The sequence below is a fragment of the Sinohyriopsis cumingii genome, chromosome 10 (genome assembly GCF_028554795.1).
Source record: "Sinohyriopsis cumingii isolate HCF-2022 chromosome 10, ASM2855479v2, whole genome shotgun sequence".
Classification (NCBI taxonomy): domain Eukaryota; kingdom Metazoa; phylum Mollusca; class Bivalvia; order Unionida; family Unionidae; genus Sinohyriopsis; species Sinohyriopsis cumingii.
The window spans coordinates 3,796,063-3,823,478 of record NC_142970.1 but is presented as its reverse complement, the minus strand read 5'-3'; the positions used below and the strand labels follow the sequence as shown (position 1 = coordinate 3,823,478).

General features: G+C 34.4%; 1 protein-coding gene across 1 annotated transcript; it reads left to right on the top strand.

The window, feature by feature from the left end:
* The first annotated feature begins 298 nt into the window (after positions 1–298).
* LOC149789505 (sodium bicarbonate cotransporter 3-like) lies at positions 299–27,416 on the top strand. Its single transcript, XM_089972459.1, has 11 exons — positions 299–495; positions 6,082–6,136; positions 6,823–7,068; positions 7,362–7,508; positions 15,570–15,734; positions 17,574–17,752; positions 19,248–19,320; positions 22,160–22,228; positions 24,404–24,580; positions 25,646–25,771; positions 27,081–27,416. Exons 1-11 carry the CDS (start codon positions 299–301, stop codon positions 27,414–27,416), a joined length of 1,770 nt encoding a protein of 589 aa, XP_089828585.1.

Here is a 27,416-nt window from a genome sequence, read left to right as displayed (position 1 = left end):
AATTAACACTCTATAAAATCTCAAGCTGCGAACACTATAATAAGATGAATGGGTTCGTCCATCGATATATTTATTGATTAAATCAATAACTAATATAAGACAATGTGGTCGGTGAAAGTAACAAACCATTAGATATACTTATTTCCATAAAACAGACAAATCATCAAACATATTTTTACGTCATGACGATGCATGTTATTCAGATGGACAAAGTCCCTACCTTTAAAGCGAGCGTGATTACATTTTAAACTGTTTCCACAAACAAATTTACAAGTATTATTAACACTTATTTTATAGAATGGACTTGTATCTGCCGGACGAAGTGGTACCGAGTTTCCAAGTTTCCTCCTCGTCCAGTCAGGATGTCACCAGTACAGACAACATCTCAGTACATGTTGTTTGCAAAGAGAAAGATGAGGCGGTAAAACTCTTGTTCTGCCAGATGGACGTTTTGCGGACATATAGGGAAGATCTTGTTTGGAAAGAGATGGCTAGGTATGGCAAAGAAAATGGAAACATTTTTGAGCCTACTATAATGCAGAAGTTGATGTGTACTTCTTATTGGTACCTTTGAAAATTATATAATTTCCTTGTACTAACTCTTCTTGTCAACTGAAATCATATCTGAAGATAATTTTGCAATGTTTCTCCAATTTTGTAAGAGTGATGTATGAAAATAATCCTTACATTTTGTGGTCTAGAGTGCAATATTTCTTAAGGAAACCAAATGCTTTAATTCTTACTTGACGATAGTCTGGTCTCATTTGAACAGAACAGGTTTGTTTCCCAACCGGAAGCATCCTTTAGAAGAATTTGAAATAGTTGGACGAATAATTCGTGCAGTTTAGGAAACAATTCTGAGAAAATTGAAAATAAACCTTTGAAGGAAAAAGAATGAACAGAAAAGTAAAGATATACAGCATAATAAAAGAAATGGACCTAATAATGATGATGTGATTCTTCTTGATGGGTGAAGTTCGAAGAGGTACTGGAAGAGGGAGGAAAGAGATGGTCCAAACCACACGTGCCATCTCTGTCTATGGCAGCCTTCATGGAACTGAAACAGCTTCTCTCAACATGCCCTGTATTGCTGGATGTCGAGTGTAGCAGCATGGCTGACGTAGCATGTTGGTCTGCTGTAGGACTACTTCGTGTAAAGACCTACTAAACATGCCATCCTTATCACTGGTGTAAAAACTTAAAGCAAGCAGTAATGAAAGGAGGAAAGAGAATACGATTTGATGCAAACGTGTGATGAAATATACATGTGCATTTTGCTTCAAAAGCTTTCTGTTCTTTTCTGGTTTTTGCTGGGCACATATAATTACACTACTGATACACGTACCAAAGGTGTGAGGACATGATGAAAGCTAACTATAAAGTCTGGTCTTCATTAACTTGACTCTTACTAACAACCATTAATTACGCTTCACTAACATAAGTCTTAACTATGTTACATGTTTGCCAGAGGTGGATAACTTGCAAGCAATTATTGATAGATAGTTATTGAAAGGTTTATTCGTAAAGGCACGGAAAAGAAGGTACATCAAGGCGGAAAAGGAATCGATTTTTAAAAAATCCGAGATTACAATTTTCGGATCCCGGACAAGTGAGAAGCTATAATTTTCATATATATTCCTTGTTATTATATTTTTTTAACCGAAAATGCATGGTTTGTGTTATTTAATGGGCAGTGGAAATTTTCGATTCAAAATACGTTTCCAAATAAGTGCGATCCAAGGAATATGTAGGAATAAGTAGTTTTGGTTTGGGGATTTTCTATGACTATATCAGTTTTATGCTATAACATCAGCTGTGCTGAAAGAATTGGATGCATCTGCATGATTCTACGTAATCCATATAAAACAAATCTGTTTAATTGAACTCATTCTTGTTTTCATTTCTTGGTTCTATTATTTTCGGGAATCTCTGTCATATTGACATGATTTCATTTATCAATGAATATTGCTGAAAGTGTCTAAAATCGATACTTTTATAGCTTTTATCCATTCGAATCACAAGGAAGACGTAACATATCCATAGTATGTGTCACTGGGACTGAATTAAAAATGGAAATGAACGGACTTTTAAAGTCTTAAATAACAAAACTCTGTTTCCAAAAGAAGATTAGTTATTGGAGACATCTAAACTATTGTAGGTACACTGCACATTCATAATTTGCTGTGGTTTTTTTTCTTTCTTTTTGTTTGTTTATTTATTGTTTATTCTTGCGCTTTTTTGTCCTTTTGTCTTTTTTCATTATTTCAATTGGAATATACAGTTCCATTTATTTTACCAATCACGATCGTGCTTTGGAATCTTGGATACGAGAGGGAGATGTTATTGGCCTCATTCGGAACCACATCCGTGCAGTGCTACTGAAACATCATAAACATCCCCATGGGCGTTCCAATCCAGGTTACAAGGACTCCCGCATGAAAATGAACGGCATCGCAAGCAGCACAGGGATAAGAAAGAATAACTCATTCACAGCAAACGGAATCTACAAAGGTAAATCCGCGTTTTAAATAGCAAATTATTGATTAGTTTTTGGGGAACAAATATGCTTTCTTGTTAATATTTCTAATTAATGGATCATTTATATGACGTTCCAATTTTTCGTCCATGTTTTCCATGTTTTCCTTGCCAAAGTATGACAATAAAACAGGCCATCTAGTTCATAATACTTAAGGTGGCAAAGATTCAACAGAATGGAGACAAAGTAGTGGTGAAAAAGTAAATTATGTATATTTATCGCTTTAGACGTTGGATATAGCAGATATTACATTGAACTGCAGTTAATTTACGCACATCAGACTCTATTAAAAATAAATTAATGATGCTAAATGATAAGACATTGCCAATCATGGCACCAGAACGAGTTCCAGAGAAGCACGTATTTATGTACTGATGCAGGTAAAATGAATGAATAAATAAACATACCCACGGGATTTCTCATATGGGTTTCTTTGCAATAGGCATTAGCTTTGTCACTGACGTTATTATTACACATGTTCTAGTGGGCTTTGAACAGAGTGAGTCTAACCAACAGGAGGTACCTTCCCAACTTAACTCGGGCGCTTCTGCACAGTCTTTGTCACTCGGACCTAAGGTGTGTATGCATGAATATATTTATCAGCTGGAGTGTCTTTCATCAGCGTAATACGTTTCTCAGTTTAAATTATGTCGTCTATTCTCTTAGACAACGTCTTTATCAGCACTCGTGTTGATGATGGCCGTTGCAGAATACATTCTTACATTTTAAAACAATTTACTTATATACCCTTGACATTTTCTTCCTCGTCATCATTAGCACGAATTTCAAGAAGGATGTATTACTGTAGAAACAAGTGAGCAAATAGATACGTTATATTAGGTCAGTCCTGGTAACGGTAAACGACTTCCAGATAATCTGAATTAACAAAATGTACAATTCCTGGTGTACACTCGCTTTGACAAGAAAGGATAAAAATGATGCAATGAAAAGAATAATTATCACATGTAAATGTTTATTTGATAACATGACCAAGTGTACACCTCAAGTTATATATAATTAATATTATCTTTCAAAATGTTTTGAAGTATACAAATATACATATTTCACATTATATCAATAGTACGTAACACAACTTAAGAAAAATGGTATATACTATATCTTATGCCCATAAGTTCCGACGGAGCGACGAGGAAATGCAGACCTGAATTTGTCTCAGTCTTATTTTCTAATTTAATTTGAGTAGGCAAACAAAAAGATAATTCAAAATAATTTTTTTCGTCAGAAGGACTGTCATTATCGTCATTGACCAAGATAGAGTTCGAAAGCAAACATTCAATTCTTAACGTGAAAAATAAACTATTTTACATGTGCTTTATGATGTTGTATGTTATAATACACAGAGAGAACACGGCAATGCTTCCTGGAGCACTTGTTGCCCGCTATTCGCCCACGATGTTGATTTCAAAATACATACATATCCATTTTTTGTGAAGTCTGCTGTATAGCGAATGTCTGACATTGATATGCAATAAATATATAAATGTGAAGTTCTATGTGACCCACTGTTATGCGTTGGGGTGGGATGCTCCCAATATTTATTTGAATTACTGTGGAATTCCCACCCTGGCTCGTTTTTGTAAGAAGTGAAATTAGTGATAGGATAGGTAAAGCTTCGAGCCCCCAGTCAGCAATACCGACAATTAAATTATTAAGAACACAAAGGTGAAATTCAAAGAATAACAATTTAATACAAATTAAACCATATTAATTTCTCAACCAATCTTCTTCCTCTCGACCATGTAACAACCTATTTCATCACGTGATTATAGTGTGAGATCGCTTTCCCCCGTACTTGGTTTCTACTCATCTGTGTTTACTCCGCCAATTCCTTCCTTCCTTCCGTCGTTCTCCATACTCCAATTTTTCCTATCCTCTTCCCCTTTTGTCTCCTTTTCTCCTTCTCCTTCTCTCTCTCTCTCTCTTTCTCCAGCAACTAGGCTTGTTCTCGGCCTATTGCCTTCTTCTATCCTGTCTCTCTGAGACACGGGACTTGACTACGCGGTAGTCCTGTCCCCAAAAGCTTCCTACGAAAAACACAAGGACGTTAGCATTTGTGTTAGTCATCTCGCCTCATACTACATCAACAATCAATCATCAGATAAAGGCTATCTACATCTTTGGTCACGCATTCGTGCACATCGAAAAACCCACACTTTCTTACAGAAAACAACGTTGCAATAAAAGCGGTATCCTACTTATCATACAGAAATCACTAAATTGCGTCACCTCAATATATATATATATATATATATATATATATATATATATATATATATATATATATATATATATATATATATATATATATATATATATATATATATATATATATATTCTTAACGGCATTATTCTCAACAATATCACAACAATCCGACACATTTCTGTACATTACACTGCCACAAGTGTACACCAATATTCAAATATCCATATTATTTAAATTTACACACTGCAACCATTTCCAAAGTCACAATTTAATTCAACAATTGCAAAATCTAGAATGTCACATAAATAAATACACTAGTTTACCACGAAGTAACTAATTAGCGAATTACAATATTAATTCTGACGAGCGAGCAATCTACATAATCATAGCTCATTTCTCAAGTACGCATGTAAATTAAACAATACAAAGGTAATTCTACGTACTAACGATTCTAGTAAGTAAATATACATACTGTACATAATCACAATTACAATGCCGTAACATTCTGCAACAATCGAACAAATAACTCACTGAAATTTACGAAGCTTTCTGTCCTTGAATGTACCAAGGTTTTTCCCGCCAAATCACGAGTTGCTCCCGGAGTTATTGCTACAACTGCTACAACTTGTCAACACGATGCTTGACAATGACTAATTCGTTCCCAGCACAAATGACTTAAATTCTGGTTCGAATTAATGGTCCCACCCTTCCTCAGTTCCGATTGAATATCAATTCTACCCCAGTCGGTGCAGTTAACAGACGAGCCTCAGGCCATCTGTCAAAGCGGGAGATTTACAACAGCATCGAGGGTCCAATGTTCTAGAACAAAGCTTCTAACGTCTACATGTTATTTTTGACACCTAACGAAGAGAACTCTTGTACAAACACGAATCACCACGGCAGTGCAGGGTCGACAAACTCATGACGCTAACCCATCCCTTTGTTCCTAACTTACATAATCGCGGGTAGGCAAACGTGACAAGAAATGAAAGCAACATTTGTACGTGCAAAAATGGATTTCATCATCACAATGAAAGATCTTTCCTACAGGTGACTGACATAATTATGCACCTGCGCAGTACATTTGTTGCATTCTGCAATGCTCTGATGTCTTTAAAATAACATTCATTTGCATGATTGGTTTTATTGAAATGATTATTTTACTCGCAGAAGAAATTAATTAAAAACGTTAAATTTTGCGAATTGTTCGTTGACTTAGATTAGGAGAAAGCTGTTTGCGAATAATGTGAATAAAATAAATTTAACCGTACTCTCTGACAGAGTGTGTAAATTATTCGTACCTTTATTCTTTCCTTTTCAGTTTCTCTGCCTTGATAAAACATATCCAGGCAGGATTGGATGCGGGAAATATGATAGTAATTTGTCTCTGGTTTTTAAGGACTTATATTATTATTGTACGATTGATGAATGTGTACTTTCCTGCCTGGCCATCACTTCAGTGACTAGCAATCTGTTGAAATAACAACAACTAGCTAACGTTATCAAAAGTGAAATAAAGGTCGAATAGATGAGTCTTTTACTTACCTCGACACATGCACACACACCATTATATATCACATAGCATTTGATGATTTGGTGAAATAAATCCAGCTTTTCTTTCCTGACCACGACATAAATATAAGACTTGCCATAATACTCAGAAATTATTGAACTTGTAAAAGAAACAATAGCACTTGCTACAGGCTGCATGAGACATATCCTAAAACATTGGATTTCCGTTGACCAGAAATCTCAGTTTGGACGTAAATGACAATTATTACCGTAAACTTCTCCGTTCGACCAACACGTCATCTCCTAATTACAACTGCACTGAAACTTCCGTGTCAGCCTTATTCAGACGGTGGAAAGAAGGTATGCTTTCAAAGCGCTGGACAAGTTTTATCATAACAAAAGTAATCGAAACATAAATGAGGAAATCCGATAAGCGGGAAATGTTACCATCTAGGGAACATACAGCGGTACTAGTTTCTACTAGAGTCTTGGGGGTTCTTTATTTTAAACTTGCTACATTTGGTAACTTTTCCTTTTTCATTACCTATAGGCAAATAGCCGTTTCATGCGGAAGATTCCACGTGGAACGGAAGTGGCCAACCTAATGGTTGGAGAGGTGGAAGAACTCTCAAAGCGAATCGGAGTATTCGTAAGGTTGAAGGAAGCCCGTAACGTGGGAAATATTACTGAGGTTGACTTGTGCACTCGGTTTCTCTTTATTCTTTTGGGACCAAAGAATCAACTAGCAAGTTGCGAGGCTGCAACGCGATGTATGGGAGTTCTCTTCATGGATGAGGTAAGATCTGTCTTTTTTCTAGACCTCTATATCATTCGCGTGTAAGAACTGACTAATGATGATGATGATGCTCATCATGACGATGATGACAAATACGACTAGAACCACAACATAGATAATAATTTTAAATGACACTGTTTAAAAACAATTTAGAATTTATAAAAAGGGATGGGTCTTTACCATAGTTTGTCAACAAAGGCAATCACGACATAGGGAACAATCCTCATAGGCTATATTTTGCCTGTGAAATGAAGCAACAAGCAATATCATATATAGTTCATCTTCTGCTGCAGGTGTTCAGCTCATTGGTCTACAAAGCCAATTGTCGACGAGATATCTTGGCCGGTATGGAAGAGTTTTCGAACCACATGACAGTCCTTCCACCTGGATCATGGGATCCACATACACGTATAGAACCACCCGATCAGATGCCACCACAGGTAAACTAATTATTCAATTGGATAATCCTATGTATCAAGTGATCAAAATGTCATCTCGTTTGTAATTGTGATAAAAAAACAACACAAACGCCGAAAATTCTGTGCAACTAGTTTCGCATTTAATGTATGCTTCTTCAGGCACGAAATGTTTTGAAAGTAACGGATGACCTCTTTTATTTTAAAACAATAATTACGTCATTACGTAACGTCATAAATGATATGCATCATCATAACATTTATATATGACAGGATCTAAAAGATACACGAGTGTCTAATGAAACTTGAATTAGTAAAATAATAAAATAAACTAGAGACAAACAGTCATACATATAATTATATTGTTATAAAGGATATTCAATATATCATTTTAAATTATACAATATTATATAGTGCATTAGCATTAAGTCTATTAGGATGCAGAGTATCTAACTTATGAATCCAATAAGTTTCTTTTATGAGTCTATTCATGTCACCATGCACAATATCTATTGGCATGAAAGAAAAATCAAGTAGAGAGTGATTATTGGTGTTAAAGTGTATTGAAACATTAGAGGAAAACTGAGGATCTCTATAATTTTTTATATGAAAGCGATGATTATTCATTCTCTTAGAAACTTGTTGTAGTGTTTGTCCAACATATTGCATGCTACATTTTTTACAGGTTATTAAATAAATCACATCAGTTGATATGCAGTTAGTGCTATCGCGTAAAGAAAATACCTCTTTTGTATTAGCACTACTGAAAGAAGTACTTTCTCTTATGTTTGCACATTCAGAACACCGGTGTCAGTTACATTTAGATGACGAAAAGTGTATTTTTTTATTTTCTGTCTGTTTAGTTCTGATTAAAAAATCTTGCAAATTCTTGGGTCTTCTATAAGCGAGAACTGGTTTATTTTGAAAAGTGACTTGACGCTAGTTTTTTTGGATAAATTTAGGAGACTATAATATTTATTAATTATACGACCTATATTAGGTAATGAAGGATTATATTGTATTGTGAAAGGAATTACATCTCTCTCTATTTTACATTCTGCTGTGTTTAAAGCCTCATGTTGAGTAAGATTAAAGGCTTTGTTCAGTACAGAATCAATTATGTATGTAGGATAATTTCAATTTTGGAAATAGGTTCGTAATTTATTCAAAGAATTTTGTATTTGACAATCAGCTGAAATAATGCGTCGGTATCTTTTGGCCTGGCTATATGGTATACCGTTTTTACATGACATGGGATGACATGAAGAATATTCTACATACTGGTGGATATTAGTTTCCTTGATGTGAATATTGATAGAGATAGTGTTATCAATATTTTTTATTACATTTACATCTAAAAATGAAACATGAGTACTTGATGCAATATAATTAAATTTAATTGTCGGATGAAAATGATTCAGGCGATCAATAATTTTTTCAGTTCTTCATTTGAATGGTTCCAGATCATAAATATGTCATCTAAAAATCTAAACCAAACCGATGGATTAAACTTTTCGCTTTGAAGAAAATCTTTTTCTAATTTACCCATGAAAAGGGAAGCGTATGAAGGAGCCATGGGACTACCCATTGCTGTACCCATTATTTGTATGTAATTCATATTATTGAATTGAAAATAATTGTTTTGCAAGATAAGTTTTATTATTTTACATATATCTTCACTAGATAGTGTGCTATTATTAAGATTGTTATCAATAAAATATTTTCATGCTTCAATACCATCTGCATGCGGAATGTTGGTATATAGTGATGTTACGTCTAATGATACAAGGATTGAGTTATCAGATAGCTGTGGAACAGACTTCAACTTTTTGATGAAATCAGTGGTATCTTTAATGTATGAAGGAAGTAATTTCATTAAAGGTTGTAAAACACTATCAATAAATTTGGATAGGTTTTTAGTATATGAATTATAACCTGATATAATTGGTCGTCCTGGATAATTTAAAGGTAAATTATGGTCAGGATTTTTATGAGTTTTGGGTAATATGTAGAATTCAGGTGTACGTATGTTAAGAGGGAAAGTATCAAATTCCTCAATTACGGAATTATTATTTTTTAGCAATCTCATTAATGCATGTTGAAATATTTGATTTAATTTCTATTGACGGGTTTTTGTCAATATGTTTGTAGTATTTTTCATCATTTAATTGACGTTCAACTTCTTTAACATAATCATCTTGATCCATAATATTAACAGTGTTTGATTTATCAGTCTTTTTAATAACTATACCGTCGTCATTCATTAGATTATATAAAGACTTAATTTCGTCCTTAGAAATATTACTATGATATTGCTTTTTATGATTATCAGTTAATATCTCTTTTGTGATCGAGTCAATATAAAAATCTAAATATGAATCACGTCCACTAGCTGGTGTAAAAGATGATTTAATTGTGTTAAAATAACCCATTTTTTTAGAATGAAAAGAAATCGATTTACTCTCTGAATTCTTGTATCCTTTATCATAAAAAAATTTCTTTTAATTTTAAGCGTCTAGAGAAATTAAAAATTTCTTCAGCTAATTTAATTTTATTGTAACATTTTGGTTTGGGACAAAATTTTAGCCCTTTGCCTAACAGTATATAGTCATTATCAGTTAATATTCTACGTGAGAGGTTTAAGACTGTTTCTTTACCTCTCTTAATTTGTTTTCTTCGCTTTGTTTCTTTTTTCCACTCTCTTCTACTTTTGAATCTGTGGAACCTCCTATTATTTTGTCTTGTGATGTCGTCTCTATTAGACCTTGTAAAATCTTTACCAGGTTTGTCAGTGTCTTTCTCATGGTCACTGTTTCTGATTCCCCCCGTTTTACGGCTTCTGCGTATGTCTTCTTTGTTGTGCACTGGGGGAGTCAAGTTTTTTCGCTGTTGTTCATCCTGTTGGTTCTTATTTGAATTTTCAAAATTCCTACTTATGTTGACTCTTTGGGTTACTGAAGTTTTGGGAGGTGCTATAGGTGTATTACTCTTCCTTACAGTAGTTTCTATGGGTTTAGAATACTTCTTTTCTTGCTGTTTATTACTCTGTTGTTGTGTTGATTTGTTGCTTTTATGCTGCTGTTTATTCTTCTATTGTGATAATTTGGTGCTTTTCTGCTGCTGTTTTTTCGGTTGTTGATGGATTATATGCTGTTCTTCATCTTTTTGGACTTGTTTATTTTTCTCTCCTTTACTCTTTCGTAAATTGTTCAATTTTTCATTTTGCTTCAGAAGTATATCATTTTTCGTTGATTCTGTTTTTTGATATATTTCTTGGTCGAAACTGAAAAGTCTTTGCCCATCTATTTTCTTCCTCAGTTCATCCCTAACATTTTCCATCTGTTTTCCGACGTTTTGTGATATTTTTGGTTGTTCTTCTGCTAATCTCTCAACTATGTTTAGCGAGACTTTATGTAACAGTCTGTCGATAGAATCTTGGAAATCTTCGTTTCCGCTTCATATGTATATCTTCAGTTTCAGTCGTAAACCTGATGGAACGATCCCCTCCTCAACACAATTGTTCAGAAACTGCTGTGAAGGCTGCTTTTCATTTGTTTTTCAGATAGTTTCAATATTTGATATTTCAAAAACGTCATTACTCTCGGCGGGTCATAATTTGATGCCATTATGTTGTTGAAAAATTTAAGAATTGTGATAAAAAAACAACACAAAAGCCGAAAATTCTGTGCAACTAGTTTCGCATTTAATGTATGCTTCTTCAGGCACGCAATGTTTTGAAAGTAACGGATGACCTCTTTTATTTTAAAACAATAATTACGTCATTACGTAACGTCATAAATGATATGCATCATCATAACAATTATATATGACAGGATCTAAAAGATACACGAGTCTCTAATGAAACTTGAATTAGTAAAATAATAAAATAAACTAGAGACAAACAGTCATACATATAATTATATTGTTATAAAGGATATTCAATATATCAATTTAAATTATATAATATTATATAGTGCATTAGCATTAAGTCCATTAGGATACAGAGTATCTAACTTATGAATCCAATAAGTTTCTTTTATGAGTCTATTCATGTCACCATGCACAATATATATTGGCATGAAAGAAAAATCAAGTAGAGAGTGATTATTGGTGTTAAAGTGTGTTGGAACATTAGAGGAAAACTGAGAATCTCTATAATTTTTTATATGAAAGCGATGATTATTCATTCTCTTAAAAACTTGTTGTAGTGTTTGTCCAATATATTGCATGCTACATTTTTTACAGGTTATTTTTCTTTCATGCCAATAGATCTTGTTGGTCTTGTTCTTATTATAATTATTATTATTATATCCAATCGCTTGTCGCTATGATCGTCTTGTATTTGTAAACTTTGAAATACAGGTCAAAGTCTGCTGAAACACCAGAGTAGTGCATTAAGAAACCTACAACAAATAATTGGCTTCTTGTACTAGATGTATTTTCAAAGCTGAGGGAAATTAAGTCATCACGATCGAGAGAAAATTCAATAGATTTATTTACATATAATAATAATAATAATAATAATAATAATAATAATAACAATAATTATGACTTTGTATAGCGCCTAAACTTTAGAAGCTCTAAGCACTTTAGGACATTAGACAAAACCTATAACATAAAAACATATAATGATACGATTACAAAAAACCAACACGATGAAACTAAAAAGCATAAAAACATGCTGAAAATATTTAGGTTAGTGTTATGTATATTTGATTTGATTAATTCTTACTTAAAATATATTTATTTCAATTTAATTGTTTGTCACTTTTAAAAAAAAATATTGTTCACCTTGTTTCAGAATTTATAAAAACCTTTGTAAATAAGGCATATTTTATTTTAAAATGGTTGGTTCTTTCCAAGGTCATGATGAGACTTTGTCTTAAGATATAAAGGTTTATTTTTATTTCTTAGAGTAAAAATGAGTGGTTTTCGTCAGGGTCACACTAATGAAATTTGACCTGTAACAAATACTTGCTTCTTTAAACTTCCAGAAGATGATCACGTGACCCTGGTTTACGTTTTAGAAAGCCCGTATAACCATGTTTTGGGGAATTAATCTCAATAGGAGCTGGGCTGTTAAACGGTTAGTTGTATCTTTTGCTTTTTAGAGTTATTTCAAATTACTTACCTTGGAGCTATTTCAAATTACCTGGATACAAAAGACTTAATTCTGTTATTTTTCTGGAAAACATGTGTGCTCATGTAAAATTGTGGAACAAGGACTGTTTTTATAAACATTTGTTCAGCTATCAGAAACCGGAGTGATAATTTTTGTTTCTACAAGGAACTGTAGACTTCAACACTACAGATTGCAGCATACGTCATCGTCTTCCATCTTGGATTCTTCGTCGGGAAATCACTAAAACATTGTGTTATTAGGAAGACTAAAATTTTATTCTCCGATTATATTTTGGATTATTTTTGGATTAGATTCCTTAAAACTGTAAGTTCATATTTCTTTGCTTTTTCATGATGTTTTTTAAGTGAAATAAAGTATTGTATTCTTAAAAGCTTGTCGTTTTCACTCTTTCTTGTGTTACTGTTTATTCGAGCCTAAACCAGTGACATAAGAATAGGAACCATTATTAGTTTGTTGTTGCAATTGAAATAAGTGTGCTTTTGTGTCTAAGTTCAGTGGGCAATTCATTCCACTTAGCTGGGCACTGGTATGCAAAATAACGTTGTCCATATGACCGGTTTCACAGTGGGAATAATGAGTACACTATTGTCAGAGGATGAGCGTAAGTATCTTGTTGGTGTGTACACATGGGTGAGGTCGGATACTTATGTTTGACTGGAGTCAGTCAGAGAAACGTAGCACAGAGAACAAGTTGTGTGTTTGATTCTGGATCGAATGGATAGCCAGTGTAGGGTTCAGAGCAGCTGGAGGTCTGTCCTCATCGTGGTACTCTAAGTATGATCCGAACAGTTGTGTTTTGAATTTGTTGAAATTTCTGGAGTAGATATGGAGAGGAACCAAAGAGAATTCAGTTACAATAGTCCAGTCTTGAAAGTACTAATGAACACACAAGTGTTTTAGTGGCATCAACTGAAAGATATATGCGAATGGAGCTGATGCATCTCAGCTCAAGATATGCAGCCTTGCATATGTTCATGATATTTTGGTGAATTGTGAGAGTACTGTCCAGAGTAAACCCTAGGTTTTCGTATTGACTGTGTGAATTTAATGTTGGTGTTGCTGATATTTATTGTTTGATGTAAAGGATGTGAATCATTCATCTGTAGCTTGTTACATGTCCTCTTTAATTTCACATCCGAAATGCTCCTCTCTACACCTTGGATGCTAGCATCAACTTCAGTTGGGCGGCTAGATTTTATATATGGGTGTCAGGTCCAAGAACAGACCCCTGCGGGACATTACAACATAGGTTAACTTGGCTAGAGTGTATTCCATTTGCAGTCACAATTTGTGTCCTGTTGACCAAGTAGGACCTGAACCACAGTAAGGCTGTATCATGAATGCCAAATAGATGCTGGAGACGGTGAAGTAATATATCATGGTCTGTTGTGTCAAATGATACAGACAAATCAAGGAGGGTGAGGACTATAATCTTTCCGCTATCCAAAGCAGAGAGAATGTCATTAACTACTTTTAGAAAAGTAGTTTCAGTACTGTGGCAAGGGCGATGTGCAGATTGTACATTGCTAAAATAAAATGTTGGAATTCAGATGAGATACAAGCTGGCATAGAATAACTTTTCTAAGATCATTTTATATGAATGGGAGATTAGAAAATGGGCGGTAGTTCTTAAATCGTTATGGTCGAGTGTTGGTTTCTTCAGCAGAGGCTTTACATTGGCAATTTTGAATAATGACGGGAATTCCCCTGATGAGAGAGAGAGGTATTAATAACATCAGTTAGTGAAGGCAATACTAGATCTAATCACTCAAGCAGCAGTGATGTTCGAATTGGATCAAAATTGCATAGCTTTGGTGCACTCTTCATCACGATTGTACGTACTAAATCCATAGCGACAGGTTCAAATGCCGCTTATAGTAGCCGCTGAAATTCTGAATCCCACCTGTATGGTGACGACGAGTTAATTGAAACTGTGTTGTCAAGTTTATCTCTAATGGTTTCTACTTCGTCACGGAAGAAATTTGCAAACAGGTCCGGAAGGTCGACTTAAGACTTTTTGGACCATTAGACTTTTGGACCATAAACTGATATGCTTTATTAGTTGGTTTTTTTTTTGGTTTTTTTTTTTTTTTTTTGGTTTTTTCTTGGTGAAGGGGTAGAGGTTGGGATTTTTTAAAAAATCTTTTTATTATAATCTCATATTGGTAACGTTAGATTACTGCACTCAGTTTAAGTCAACTGTGCCTCATTTTTACCTACCCGTCCCCCTCCAAATCTGCCAAATTGTATCGTCAGGTTCATAGGTTACCAATTCAGCTTAAGTATTCTCTAAATAGAGCTTCATAAGTTCTTTCCCTAACCAATTTAGGATCATTTATCAAAAATAATATTTGCATCGCAATTTGTTTTCAATTATGAATGTTTTTTCAGTATAAATTATTTGTTCTGCTATTTGTATGTATTTCTGCTGAACGTAAAATTTACATGTTATTATTAGTTTGCTATGTTTGTGATAATTCATACACGGGTTTCATACAAATGAGTTCCATATGGATTGTCAAACATTACAATGGGTATTCGCTTCGTTCTAGTTAATAGTAAACATTTTTAGAAAACAGTGTGGCGTACATGTGTCAAGGTGTATCATGGTAGTAACCACGGAGTGTCCTTTCTGGAGAAATCATTCTAGATACCGTAGCAGCTTTTGCCTCTTTTTCAGATCTATGCAAAAGAAAATATGTCGGTACGGTACGATTTAGGATTTGCGACAATGTTCTAAAGACGCACTTGTTCCTGCTATATGCAAAACATACCATTTTAAGGAACACTAGGTAAACATTTTTATTACTAATTTCAACCCACGGGGCCCGACAGAGCTGGCTCAAATAATCCTGTTGGTGAGATGAATGCCTAATGAGAGATCCAGTTCATCGGGCTTCCAGTTCTCCAAGCTACAATCCTATTATTTTTACTAATTTCAGCCCACCAGGCCAGGCAGGGGATGGTTCATTAATCCTATTAGTGACAAGAATCCGTGGTGGTTGTACCTATTAAGCGCCCTTCCAGCTCTGCTAGCTACGATTCTCATATTTATGGACCAACAGATCACCGCTGTCATCGTCAACAGGATGGAGAATAAATTCAAGGCTGGTTATTCTAACATGAATGTTTTTGTCCCTCCCCATACTTAAATGCACGTATCTTTGTAAAAAAAAAATAATAGAAAAGTGCAAAAAGATAAACTTCAGTGATAAAAAGAATATAAACAGATGTAGACGAAATCTCAACACGCATCAGAACCACAAACAAACAATTTTATTAATCGAGGAAACATTAATATTGCATCAGACAGGGGTTCAACTATATAAAAGTTTATCAGGAAATGCCAAATGTTTATTGTTGTAGTACCTTATATGGAACCAAGTCTAATACTGTTAATATCTGAGTGTTCGGGTCTGCTTAATCGCGTTATTCTAACAATGTATACATTATATTACAAATAAATTCTGGACCGGAGAAAAGGACAAAGCAATTAACAGATTTGTTTGAAAATTGAAAAGTCTTTATATTGATCTAAAACAAATGAACAAATAAACCTATATTGCTTCTTCTTTGCGAACCTGTGACTTTCTTTCATATAACACGTCTAAGTATATTGCATGGTATTATAAATTACTACGGTCCGTCTGGCCTGGCAAGAGGGCATTCAATTTATGTGTGGTGTGCGATAACTTAAGCTTCTTCAACGTTTTCCAAAGTATATCGTTGCATGTGTATCCCTTGCTCCAGGAGAAACCTCTATTGATTTTGATTTTCAGGTCAATAGCTCCAAGGATAATGTCACTGTTACTAAAAATGGAGTTTGCCATTGCAATTTATTTCCGATGAAAACTTGAGTTATTATCAGCAGGTTTCAAAGCAGTGGTTCATATTTGCTCTACTTGTCCCAGGAAAATCCAACATATGCAAGGACAGTAAATCGAAAGTCAATATCATTGTTGAGAAAAATAGATGTATCCGTCTCATTTTATTTTTGGACAGTACAAATCGCACCACATACTAATTTCGTTCGTAAAGGTATTCTCTTCTGCCAATAAAGACAGCTATAGGTGTGCTTTCCAGGTCAATGTTTCTGTTTTCTTTGGCAGTTACATTTAATAGTGAACCAACACTAAAGTTCTCTTCTACTGAGTTCAACTAAATTTGGTACATGCATTGTTTGTAACCCTTTTACCTAAGGAAACAGAATATCAACGTGAAGTCGGTAGCTTGAAGTTGAAAATCAAAATAATATAGATTTAACCCTTGTATTTTATTTTTGCACGAAAACCGGAATTACTTTAATCGCTAGCAAAGACATTTAATGCAAGTGTTCCCCTTTACAGAGAAAAGAACTCAGAATCAGTTCAGTAATTGAATTTTGTTAGGGTGAGAAAATTTCCCAAATGAATGATTTTGACCTGAAACCATACCTGTATGTGTCTTTTCATCCGTATTCAAAGTTAACTGCATGAACTACATTTCATTAACTAACGTTACCTTGGCCGGATATCAAGTGACGTTTTCTGTACTCTTGTTTTCAATCAATATTAGGATATGTATGAAAATAACGGCGTTGGGCTGAAGATGGCAGAGAAGAACAAACCACAGAGATGATTTTTGTCCAAAACTTAATTAGCTGAAATAGTACCATCTATACCGAGTTTGAATGTATACCATAGCCGAAGCAAATTCAAAGGCATGTTTAACATTCATTTTTCAAATTTCAGCCGCTTAGACAATAGGAATTTGCGTATATATCGCACGAGACAAAGCCAATAGTAGCAACGAGCATGTTCAGAAACGTTGCAAGGTGTTACATTTGCGATGTGTCCGGATACCATTTTTGCTTAATCATAAATCGATCAACTAAAAGTTTAATATTCCGAGAATACGCTTCCTGGTGCTATTCTATTCTAACATTTTTTGTTTCTTTCTCTTTCCAGAAAGGAGCTGGCTATCACCTAGATATGCTGATTATCGCAATTCTGGTGGCTGTAACGTCACTGCTTGGACTTCCTTGGTATGTTGCAGCAACAGTTACCGCTCTTGCTCACGTGATGAGTTTAAAAAAGGAATCTGAATCCACTGCACCTGGCGAGAAACCGGTTTTCCTCGGAGTTAGGTAACTAGTAGAATTACAAGCAAACAAGCCATACAACACTTAGAACTAATCGTTTTGGAAAATGCCATGTCGAAACAAATTTATTCAGGCACAATCCTCCTTATCGGAAGAAACATAGTTCAGTGTGGGCAACAGACAAAACGCCGCACGTTTTTTACAGTTTTAAATTACTGCAATTACACCAAATGCAGTTTGATGGTTACTTTGGTTCTAGTTATTGTTACACCGAATGTCAATTAACTTTAGACACTTGCGTCTCCAGAGTACTAAAGTCGGGCTGAAGATATTTGTTATTATTCTTGTTTTCCTTCTCGTGAGTGTTATGAGACTTCAAGTATTTTGTATTTCTTTTCCTAGTTCATCGAGACATTGCATCATAGGAAAGAAGACGTTCTGAAGAATATTAGTATCGCCAAAGTAGCTTAATCAATGCTATGTCTTTGTGTCGGTTTTGTCCGAACATTTAAGAATCAATGCTATATTTGTTTTTGTTGTTTGTGTCCCATTATTTAAGAATAAATGCTATATGTTTTCACGTCTCTGTCCGATTATTTAAGAATCAATGCTATCTGTCTTTTTATAGGTTTTGTCCGATTATTTAAGAATCAATGATATATGTATTTTTGTCGGTTTTCTCCGATTATTTATAAATCAATGCTATATGTGCTTTTGTCGCCTGTGTCCGATTATTTAAGAATTAATATGTTTTCACGGTTTTGTCCGATTATTTAAGAATCAATGATATATTTGATTTTGTCGGTTGTGTCCGAGTATTTAAAAATCAATGCTATGTTTTCACGTTTTTGTCCAATTATTCAAGAATCAATGCTATATTTTTTCACGGTTGTGTCCGATTATTTAAGAAACAAAATTACATGTTTTCTCGGTTTTTTCCGATTATTTAAGAATCAATGCCCTATGTTTTCACGGTTGTGTCCGATTATTTATGGATCAATATTATACGTTTTCACGGTTGTGGCCGATTATTTCGGATTTCAAGATGGTCACCAATAATATACCTATATAAGGATCCAATCTAAATAATCTCTAAAAGGTGATTGGAAGCGTTCCTACCGTTCCGGGTGCTCTTCTCCGCCAAACAATAGACAGGTTCATACAGTCAACAAATAATGCAGATTTCACAACAGCCCGCATTATCTCGGATTTTCCAAGCTACGAAGACAATTTTATGTTAGGTTTGTATAGCTCCTTTTGTTATGGTATTTGACGGATATAACATGATCTGAAGAAAGATTTAGCATGATCCTTGCGAGTTCCAATTCCCGGTTACATAATGACAATGCGCTAAGAATTAATCCTAAAGCTCTCATATACTCTGCCACATCCAGCCAATCACTATAAAGGAAAATAGATACGGAAAAGATACACAGAAAGCCAAAAGCCATCACAAGTATTTGTTTTCCTAAAGCAAGTAAAAGAATCGTGTCTACTCAGAAAGTGAACGTCACATTCGAAAATACATTTTTATTTCCAGAGAACAAAGAATTACTGCTCTGATGGTACGAATATTCAGTGGCCTGACGGTTTTAATTGCGTCTATACAAAAGGTGAGGTTGTACACTAGCAAATCTTTTATGAAAGTGTGTGTCCCTCGACCATCATAACAACATACACACACATACACACACACAGGGAAAGAGATATATTGACTTTATATTTGCTTTCTGCGGAAGATTCTTTTGGAAGGAACATGCTTAAAATACGCAAAAGAAAAGTGTCCTTTTATATATATATATATATATATATATATATATATATATATATATATATATATATATATATATATATATATATTAAACTTACAGCAAACAGTACAAAACCGGTATCTAACCAGCCGGAGCGCTTTCAACTCTTAATGAGTCTTTTTCAAAGACAAATACAAAAATCAAAACTTAGACAAGACAAAAGAGGCTCATTAAAGAGTCAAAAGTGATCAGGAGTTAGATACTAGTTTTACATTATTCTTTGTAGTTTATTGCATTTATCTTAATCAATCCCTGATTCACGTGATTCCTCGATGGATCCAGTGTACTTGAAAGGACTGTAATTAGCAATTTGATTTGTATATATCTGCATAGATATGTAGATGGCTTGTTACGTTGGTGGGGACAGGGTTTTTAAGGCAAGGGACACTACAATGCCGATTATTTGAATGACGCTGAGTCACTATGAAGGCTACAGGATGACATTCCGAACGCAGTATGAATGTAACCATTGTAGTCAAAAGATGAATACCTTATTATAGTGGAAACATGATAACATGATGACTTTGGAATCATCACGGTCATGCCTCGATATTTAAATGTCTTTAAATGATTACAAGACGTTATTAGATTCAAGAGCACTGGTCAATATTAAATATATATATTTATGTCGTTCATGTTAACCTTGCTGATTTTTCTGAGGGTGTATAGTGTTGGTGTTTCTGTTGTTGTTATTCATTATGTCGAATTTTTATTTGTACCTTGTTAACCATCTATGATGAACTACCATGTCTATGAAGGTAACTATGATGGACTAATTATATTCACGTAGGTCTCTATGATGGACTAATCATGTCCACGAAGGTTTCTGTGATGGACCATTCAGGTCCATGAAGGTCTGTATGATGGACTAATCATTTCCATGAAGGTCTCTATGATGGACTAATAATATCCTTGTTGGTTTCTATGATGGACTAATCATGTCCATTAAGGTTTCTATGATGGACTATTCATGTCCATGAAGGTTTCTGTGATGCAATAATCATGTCCATGAAGGTTTCTATGATGGACTATTCATGTCCATGGCGGTCTCTATGATGGACTAATCATGTCCATGAAGGTTTCTGTGATTGACTAATCATGTCCATGGCGGTCTCTATGATGGACTAATCATGTCCATGAAGGTTTCTGTGATGGACTAATCATTTCCATGAAGGTCTCTATGATGTTCTAATCATGTCCATGAAGGTTTCTATGATGGACTAATCATGTCCATTAAGGTTTCTATGATGGACTATTCATGTCCATGAAGGTTTCTGTGATGCAATAATCATGTCCATGAAGGTTTCTATGATGGACTATTCATGTCCATGGCGGTCTCTATGATGGACTAATCATGTCCATGAAGGTTTCTGTGATTGACTAATCATGTCCATGGCGGTCTCTATGATGGACTAATCATGTCCACGAAGGTTTCTGTGATGGACTAATCATTTCCATGAAGGTCTCTATGATGTTCTAATCATGTCCATGAAGGTTTCTATGATGGACTATTCATGTCCATGAAGGTCTCTATGATGGACTTATTATTTCCATGAAGGTCTCTATGATGAACTAATCGTGTCCATGAAGGTCTCTATGATGGACTAATCATTTCCATGACGGTCTCTATGATGGACTAATCATGTCCATGAAGGTATGCAGGTATGTGTTCTCTGTCAACAGGTTTCACTGTAACTAGTATCACTTCCCTTGACACTTGAACCAACAGCAAAATATGTCATCATTTGACATCACAAATGTTTTCCATTATATCTTGAGCAAAATTGAACACCCACTCCTTTACCCAAAATTTCAACTATTTATCTTGAAAAGCTGCTTATAGTTACGAGAATCGATAGCAGGTCAAGTCGGTCCAGTGTCACTATACATAGCATGGACAAATAATGCATTGCCTTTCTGAACGCACGATGTATTTTCCTTCTAGTCACATAATGTATTTCATTTGCTGACACAAAATGCATTTCCTTTCTAGACATATAATGTGTTTGTCTACTAAACACAACTTGTTTCCCTTCTTCACACAATATGTTGTCATTCAACCTTGAAAAGCATTGGCTTTATATATCATGTTCAAATAAGATTAACCTTTTCATTTCATCTGTTAATTACCGGTAACTGTCAGTGTGGGGAGGACGGGAAATATGTATATAATCTTTAAAGAAAATTACTTCTAGTTTTGTGGTTTTAGATCAGCTTTTATGCATCACTATGCTAAAACCTCTACGTTATACTATATGTACTAATATAAAATGCTACATTTGAAAACTGATAGAGGTTATTTGTGGATGGATGTTCCAACTCAGCTTAAAATATCAGTCATCATTTTCTTTTCAAAGTGACCGAGGCGCTACCTAATCACACCTCCGATCCCAAATTTCACCCCCACCCACCCACACACGGAAGAGGTTCACTGTATTGAGCACACTAAAAATATAATGCAATGAAAATGCAAAACGTTTAAATACACCAGGCTCGACAAAAAATTAACTGAGAATTCGATCAAAATACAACACTTTCAAATACATACCGACTTCAACACAAATTTCAATAGGAATCAAGTTACTAATGATAAGTATACTGCATAATATATACGTTAATTCATATTTTTCATGCATTGCAGTATATTCCAATGCCAGTACTTTATGGCGTCTTCCTCCACATGGGTGTTGCTGCTCTGGGTGGTATGCAGGTAAGTGTAATAACAAGGTACAATGTTTTGTATCATTACTGCACTGAACAGTACTCAGGTATGTGTAATATCAAGGTACATAAATGTATTATTACGGAGCTGAATGATATACAGGGATGTGTAATACCAAGGTGTAAAATATATATTATTAGTTTAGGCGTGATTTAGCTGGCTTTTTTGAAAATAGACAAAAATGAGCCGCTTGCTCATTGCATAAATATTTCTTTAAAAATCTATGCTTTTCTGTAGAAAAACATCCTTCAAGACAGACGCAGGAGGATTGGATAAATAAGTATTATTGTATAGTTAACATTGTTTAAAATATATAGCGAGAACAACCCAAGAGACCCACTCTTTTATGGAAGCTCTTGTAAATTAGTCTAAACGCTACCATTCCAAAAGTCCAAATACGAGGTTTCTGTTTTAAATTTTCAATACTCAAAATATGTATTCTTTGTTGTTATAAATTTATATTGCATCGTTTACAACTATTTGCTTTGAAAAGTAAGGACCTCACAAAAGCTGACGAAAGTATTGCCTGCCCCCGACGGGTAAAATGAAGCGAAGTATCCCGAGAACAAAGAACTCGCTTACATAAAGCTTACAGTGAAAGCATTAGTAATAGCAGATACAGTTTATGTGTTTCTGTTCATATGTTATGAAGTGGACAGTGATCCTGTTGAAATTTAAGAAATTAAAACCAATAAATCTACACCTAACGTAAGCATGATCGTCGATAAATTAAGAGATGAAAACAGGAAACAATTAATAGCAATTATTGGAACGAGTTAAGAAAATAATGTATAGTCAAGCGCAGAAGTCCGATCATGTGTTCTTTCTAACTGATATAAGCACAATTAAGAAAATAATACAGTAGATCTCTATTTTGTGTCAAAAATTATAGAAAAATAACTCTTGAAGAAAACCTGCAGATCTTTGAAACTATTTATCCCGCCCGTTCTCTTTAAGTGTAAAACCCGATCTCCTCGTGTAATATTTCTCCATGTTCTGCTTCGTATTTGCTGCTTGTATTTCTCGAGCATATATAAATAAAGCAACGTTTAAACAGAAATATATGCTTGCAGACGATATTTTTGTATCCGATTGAAGGGCGCGATTTATTTTCAAGTACTCTTCCATCTCTCTCTCTCTCTCTCTCTCTCTCTCTCTCTCTCTCTCTCTCTCATCTTCTCGATAACCTAAATCATATTTTGAATGTTTTGAAGGATCTGTGACGACTGATCGCTTGTAACATACTTGAAATTTAGGAAACGGCACACATTGTGCTTAAAATATTTTCTACTTGAAATAATAATAATAATAAGAATAATATTAATAATAATAATGAGGACTTTGTATAGCGCCTAATCTTTAGAAGCTCCAAGCGCTTTACAACATTAGACAACACCTATAACATAAAAAACATATATAATGATAAGATTACGAAAAACAAACAGTTGTCAATTGACGTTTACACTGTGAGTTGGCCGTCTTGTACTAACACTTCATGCTTAGCAGCAAAACCTTAATCGGTTATTTTGGACAATGCGGCTCTAATTTTAACGGTACTTTCAATTATTCAGTTCGAGCAGATTTTTCCTGAGAAACGGGTTTTAGTCTACGCAAAATGTTGTACAACAAGCACAAAGTTTTACATTTTGAAGATTTTCCTCCACAATGTTTCTCACCTAAATGGCGACCAGATTTTAAGTCGGCCGTGAGTCTGAATATCCCTTATGAGATAATTGATAGGCACATGTCACCCTCGCTGGCGAATTCAATTCAACCAATCAATTATCTCACAAGACATGGGCTAAATGTCATAACCAAAAATAAGAATGATTGCTGCCTGTCTTGGATCTAGCTGAACCAAGTTGGCATCTCGTTGATCTCTCTCCCCCTCTCTCTCTCTGTCTCTCTTACACACACACACTCACACATACACACACACACATAAACAAACAAACACACCAACACACAGACGCATATGCATCGCATATATGTCCTTAACTATATTAAGATGACAAAGAAAGCAAGGAAAATATTATGAAGATGGCGAGTACCCATGGTTACTCTTATTTAGAAAGTTCAGAAAGTAATATTGTAATTGTAGAGGATAGTGAGTGTAGTACAAAGGTACACTGTACTGATCTCCCTACTTCTTTTTATGTGCAGTTAATTCAAAGAATATTGTTGGTCTTTATGCCACTAAAATATCAACCGGATCACGTCTACCTTCGCCACGTTCCGTTGTGGCGTGTTCACCTTTACACAGCAATCCAAGTAGTATGCATCGTCTTCCTTTGGGTGGTGAAAAGTGTGAAGGTCGTATCCATAGCATTCCCAATTCTGGTAAGTTACGTCAATCTATCTATTTTTCTATCTAACAAGAAAATAATAATAATAATAATAATAATAATAATAATAATAAATAAATAAATAAATAAATAAATAAATGTAAAGTAAATATAAATAAATATTACAAAAATATAGTCAGTATTCTAGTTATTTTCTTCACAGCATTCATTTTGCCTCACATTCGCCAATCTTAAGACAAAACGAAGATTTTTTTCCCATTATGATAGAATTGGTTACAGCAAGAATAAAATTGCTATATTTAATTTTCCTTTTACTGCATCGTAGTAACCTTTTGTTTTTCTCTTGCACAATGATGATTGTGGAGCTTACGTACATGTTTCATAGGGGCTAAGAGGCTATCAGAATGGGTGTATTTTCCCCATCTTCTACACTTCGGCCATACCGGCCTCTGCCCTTCCCTTCCTTCGTTCCTTAAATCCCTCCCACAATTAATTAAGACCATTGTAACGAGCTCATTGAGATGACTCTCCGCCTCTATAGAGATGCTGGTTTGGAGTCCTAAAGGGTTATGCTTGAACACAGCCGTTACACTAATATTAAGATTTTGTGGGCTGGGGGGGGGGGACTGAGGAGCAACAAGCATTTAAATTATTTACTTGCTGCAATTGCAATTATTCTTTCTCCCACCACACTCTGGTGTACTGTTTTTTTTATCTCCAAGTAAAATATGAAGATATTTCATACAATGGGTCATCAATTCATTGTTTTTTGCCACTGTTGGTATTCTTTAACGTTCTGTTAAAATAAGTGCATTTCATTGGCAAACACAACTCCACGCAAAACAATAATTAAAACAACATATCTGAGAGCATTACCATTACATGTGACATATATTTTCCTAGATAACATAGAAAATACTTAGCTTTATTTAATACCTTTTTATACAGATTGTTCGTATTCCCGAATTTGCCAGGTCGGTGTATGGTCGACATACTGCTTATTTGATTGTTCGTTCATTTGCTGTTTTGATGTTGCTGAACATTCCTTTGTTTTAGCAGATTTTATCAGCATTATTTCTATTTGTTTATCCTCTGACAGGTTTTGGCAACAGTATTCGTAAGAAAAGGACTTGATAAGGTCTTCACGCAAAGAGGGCTAAAATGGTTGGATGGAATTTTGCCGCCCTTCCGAACAACTTCAAAGAAAGAAAAGGAAAATGATAAGGTAGTAAAATCATGTTTTGTGGTCAAAATTTATGGCAATTTAAAAAAAGAAACATGCATTAGATATAATGTCCAAACAATTATTGAGATAAAAACATATTCGTATTTAATGCCATGCTGTATAAATAAATAGTTTGGGTTTGTTTATATTAGTAACTAGATACTAACAGTAGGAGTAGTTTTAGATAATTTGTTGAAAAGCATACTATTTTGTACACATGGATGCCTTTCTACATGTGTTCATGAAAATAAGCACCCTTTTATAAACATGTCACTTCCAATAAAGCGATGTCAAATAGATTAGAAGCAATACCGCCTATCTGACGTAAAATGTATCGCTGTATCAGATTGCGCGCCATTATATACATATAAAAGTTTAATGTGGATAAAAACAAAGTTACCATTATTTTTTCTCCAATCAAATCACATATCCTGTTTTTGTCTTAATTAGATTCCACGGCTCTATTTGGAAGGTGGTGGCGAGATGTATCTGGCAGAATGCAATAAATTTTAAACAGTAGGTCGAAAATTGTAACTCAAATGAAGATGAATTATTTTGTTATGGTCCCCTCGGACCCATTCATAACATGAATTGTATGCTTGGCTTTCATCTACTGTTACCCGTTTCTTTTCCTGTTCCTTGTCTTTCTAATGAAGCATTGGATGTCATGTCCCGTCATACCCTATGCATTTCCATTTATATTCTTGTTTTTATTTCAATTTTAGACTTTCCAGTCACTTTTTTTACCTGACGAAACTTCTCTAATAAAAACTCCTATTTATTACGACCGTCTAACTATTATTAGGTATATTATAAAACATAGAATCCATTTAAGAAGAATAATCACTAGTTACAGAACAAACTACTGGCGGGTTCATAAACATCTTTTCTTATCTTAAAAGTCATTATATTGGAGTCCTATATTAAATGATTGCTATATTTTCTCTGTTCCTTAGAAGGCGTTTATAATTGTTTTTAATAGCAAACTCATTCACAGCAAGCTAATATATATATATATATATATATATATATATATATATGAAATTATGGCTCTGTATATTGTTTTTTTTTTCTCGGCCACGTTTTACTTTCAGAACTTGTGTAACATGATATTTACTCTTGAGAATATATATGCATTGCATTTTATTCGTGTATTTGAAAAAAATGATCACGGTTCTCTAAGTAGACAGATATAAGAAGAGAAAAAGGGGACGTATTGACAATCTAAACTCTTTCTTATTGGTCATGGCATCTTTCTTTTATTGGGAAAATCATAATATTTTAATGTTAAACTTTGTTCTTTTCTAAGAGTGATGGAGACAGTGGAAGAGGAAGTCATCTACCTACTTCATTTTCATTAATATTGGCACCTTCGGAACACAATACAGTCAGACGAAATCTAGCTCTCGGACATCGATATAGTTGTCCATGCATCTGCCGGGACGAATTGGACGCCATATTAAACGGCAGTAAGCTTATCTGTCATCATGGAAAGACTTCAAAGGATCCTAGAATTAACAGAAACATGTCAGCTCCATTTCCCTCAACATTTAATATAGAGAAGGAACATAATGAGATAAATATGTTGAAAGACATATGCAATAAAATTAAATTATGGGAAAGGCGATTAACAAGAGATGTATAA

Coding starts and splice junctions, on each gene's coding strand:
- LOC149789505 (XM_089972459.1), top strand. CDS start 299: ATGGACTTGTATCTGCCGGACGAAGTGGTACCGAGTTTCCAAGTTTCC. Junction 7,069..7,361: donor GAGTTCTCTTCATGGATGAG/GTAAGATCTGTC, acceptor CTTCTGCTGCAG/GTGTTCAGCTCATTGGTCTA. Junction 19,321..22,159: donor TAATTGCGTCTATACAAAAG/GTGAGGTTGTAC, acceptor CATGCATTGCAG/TATATTCCAATGCCAGTACT.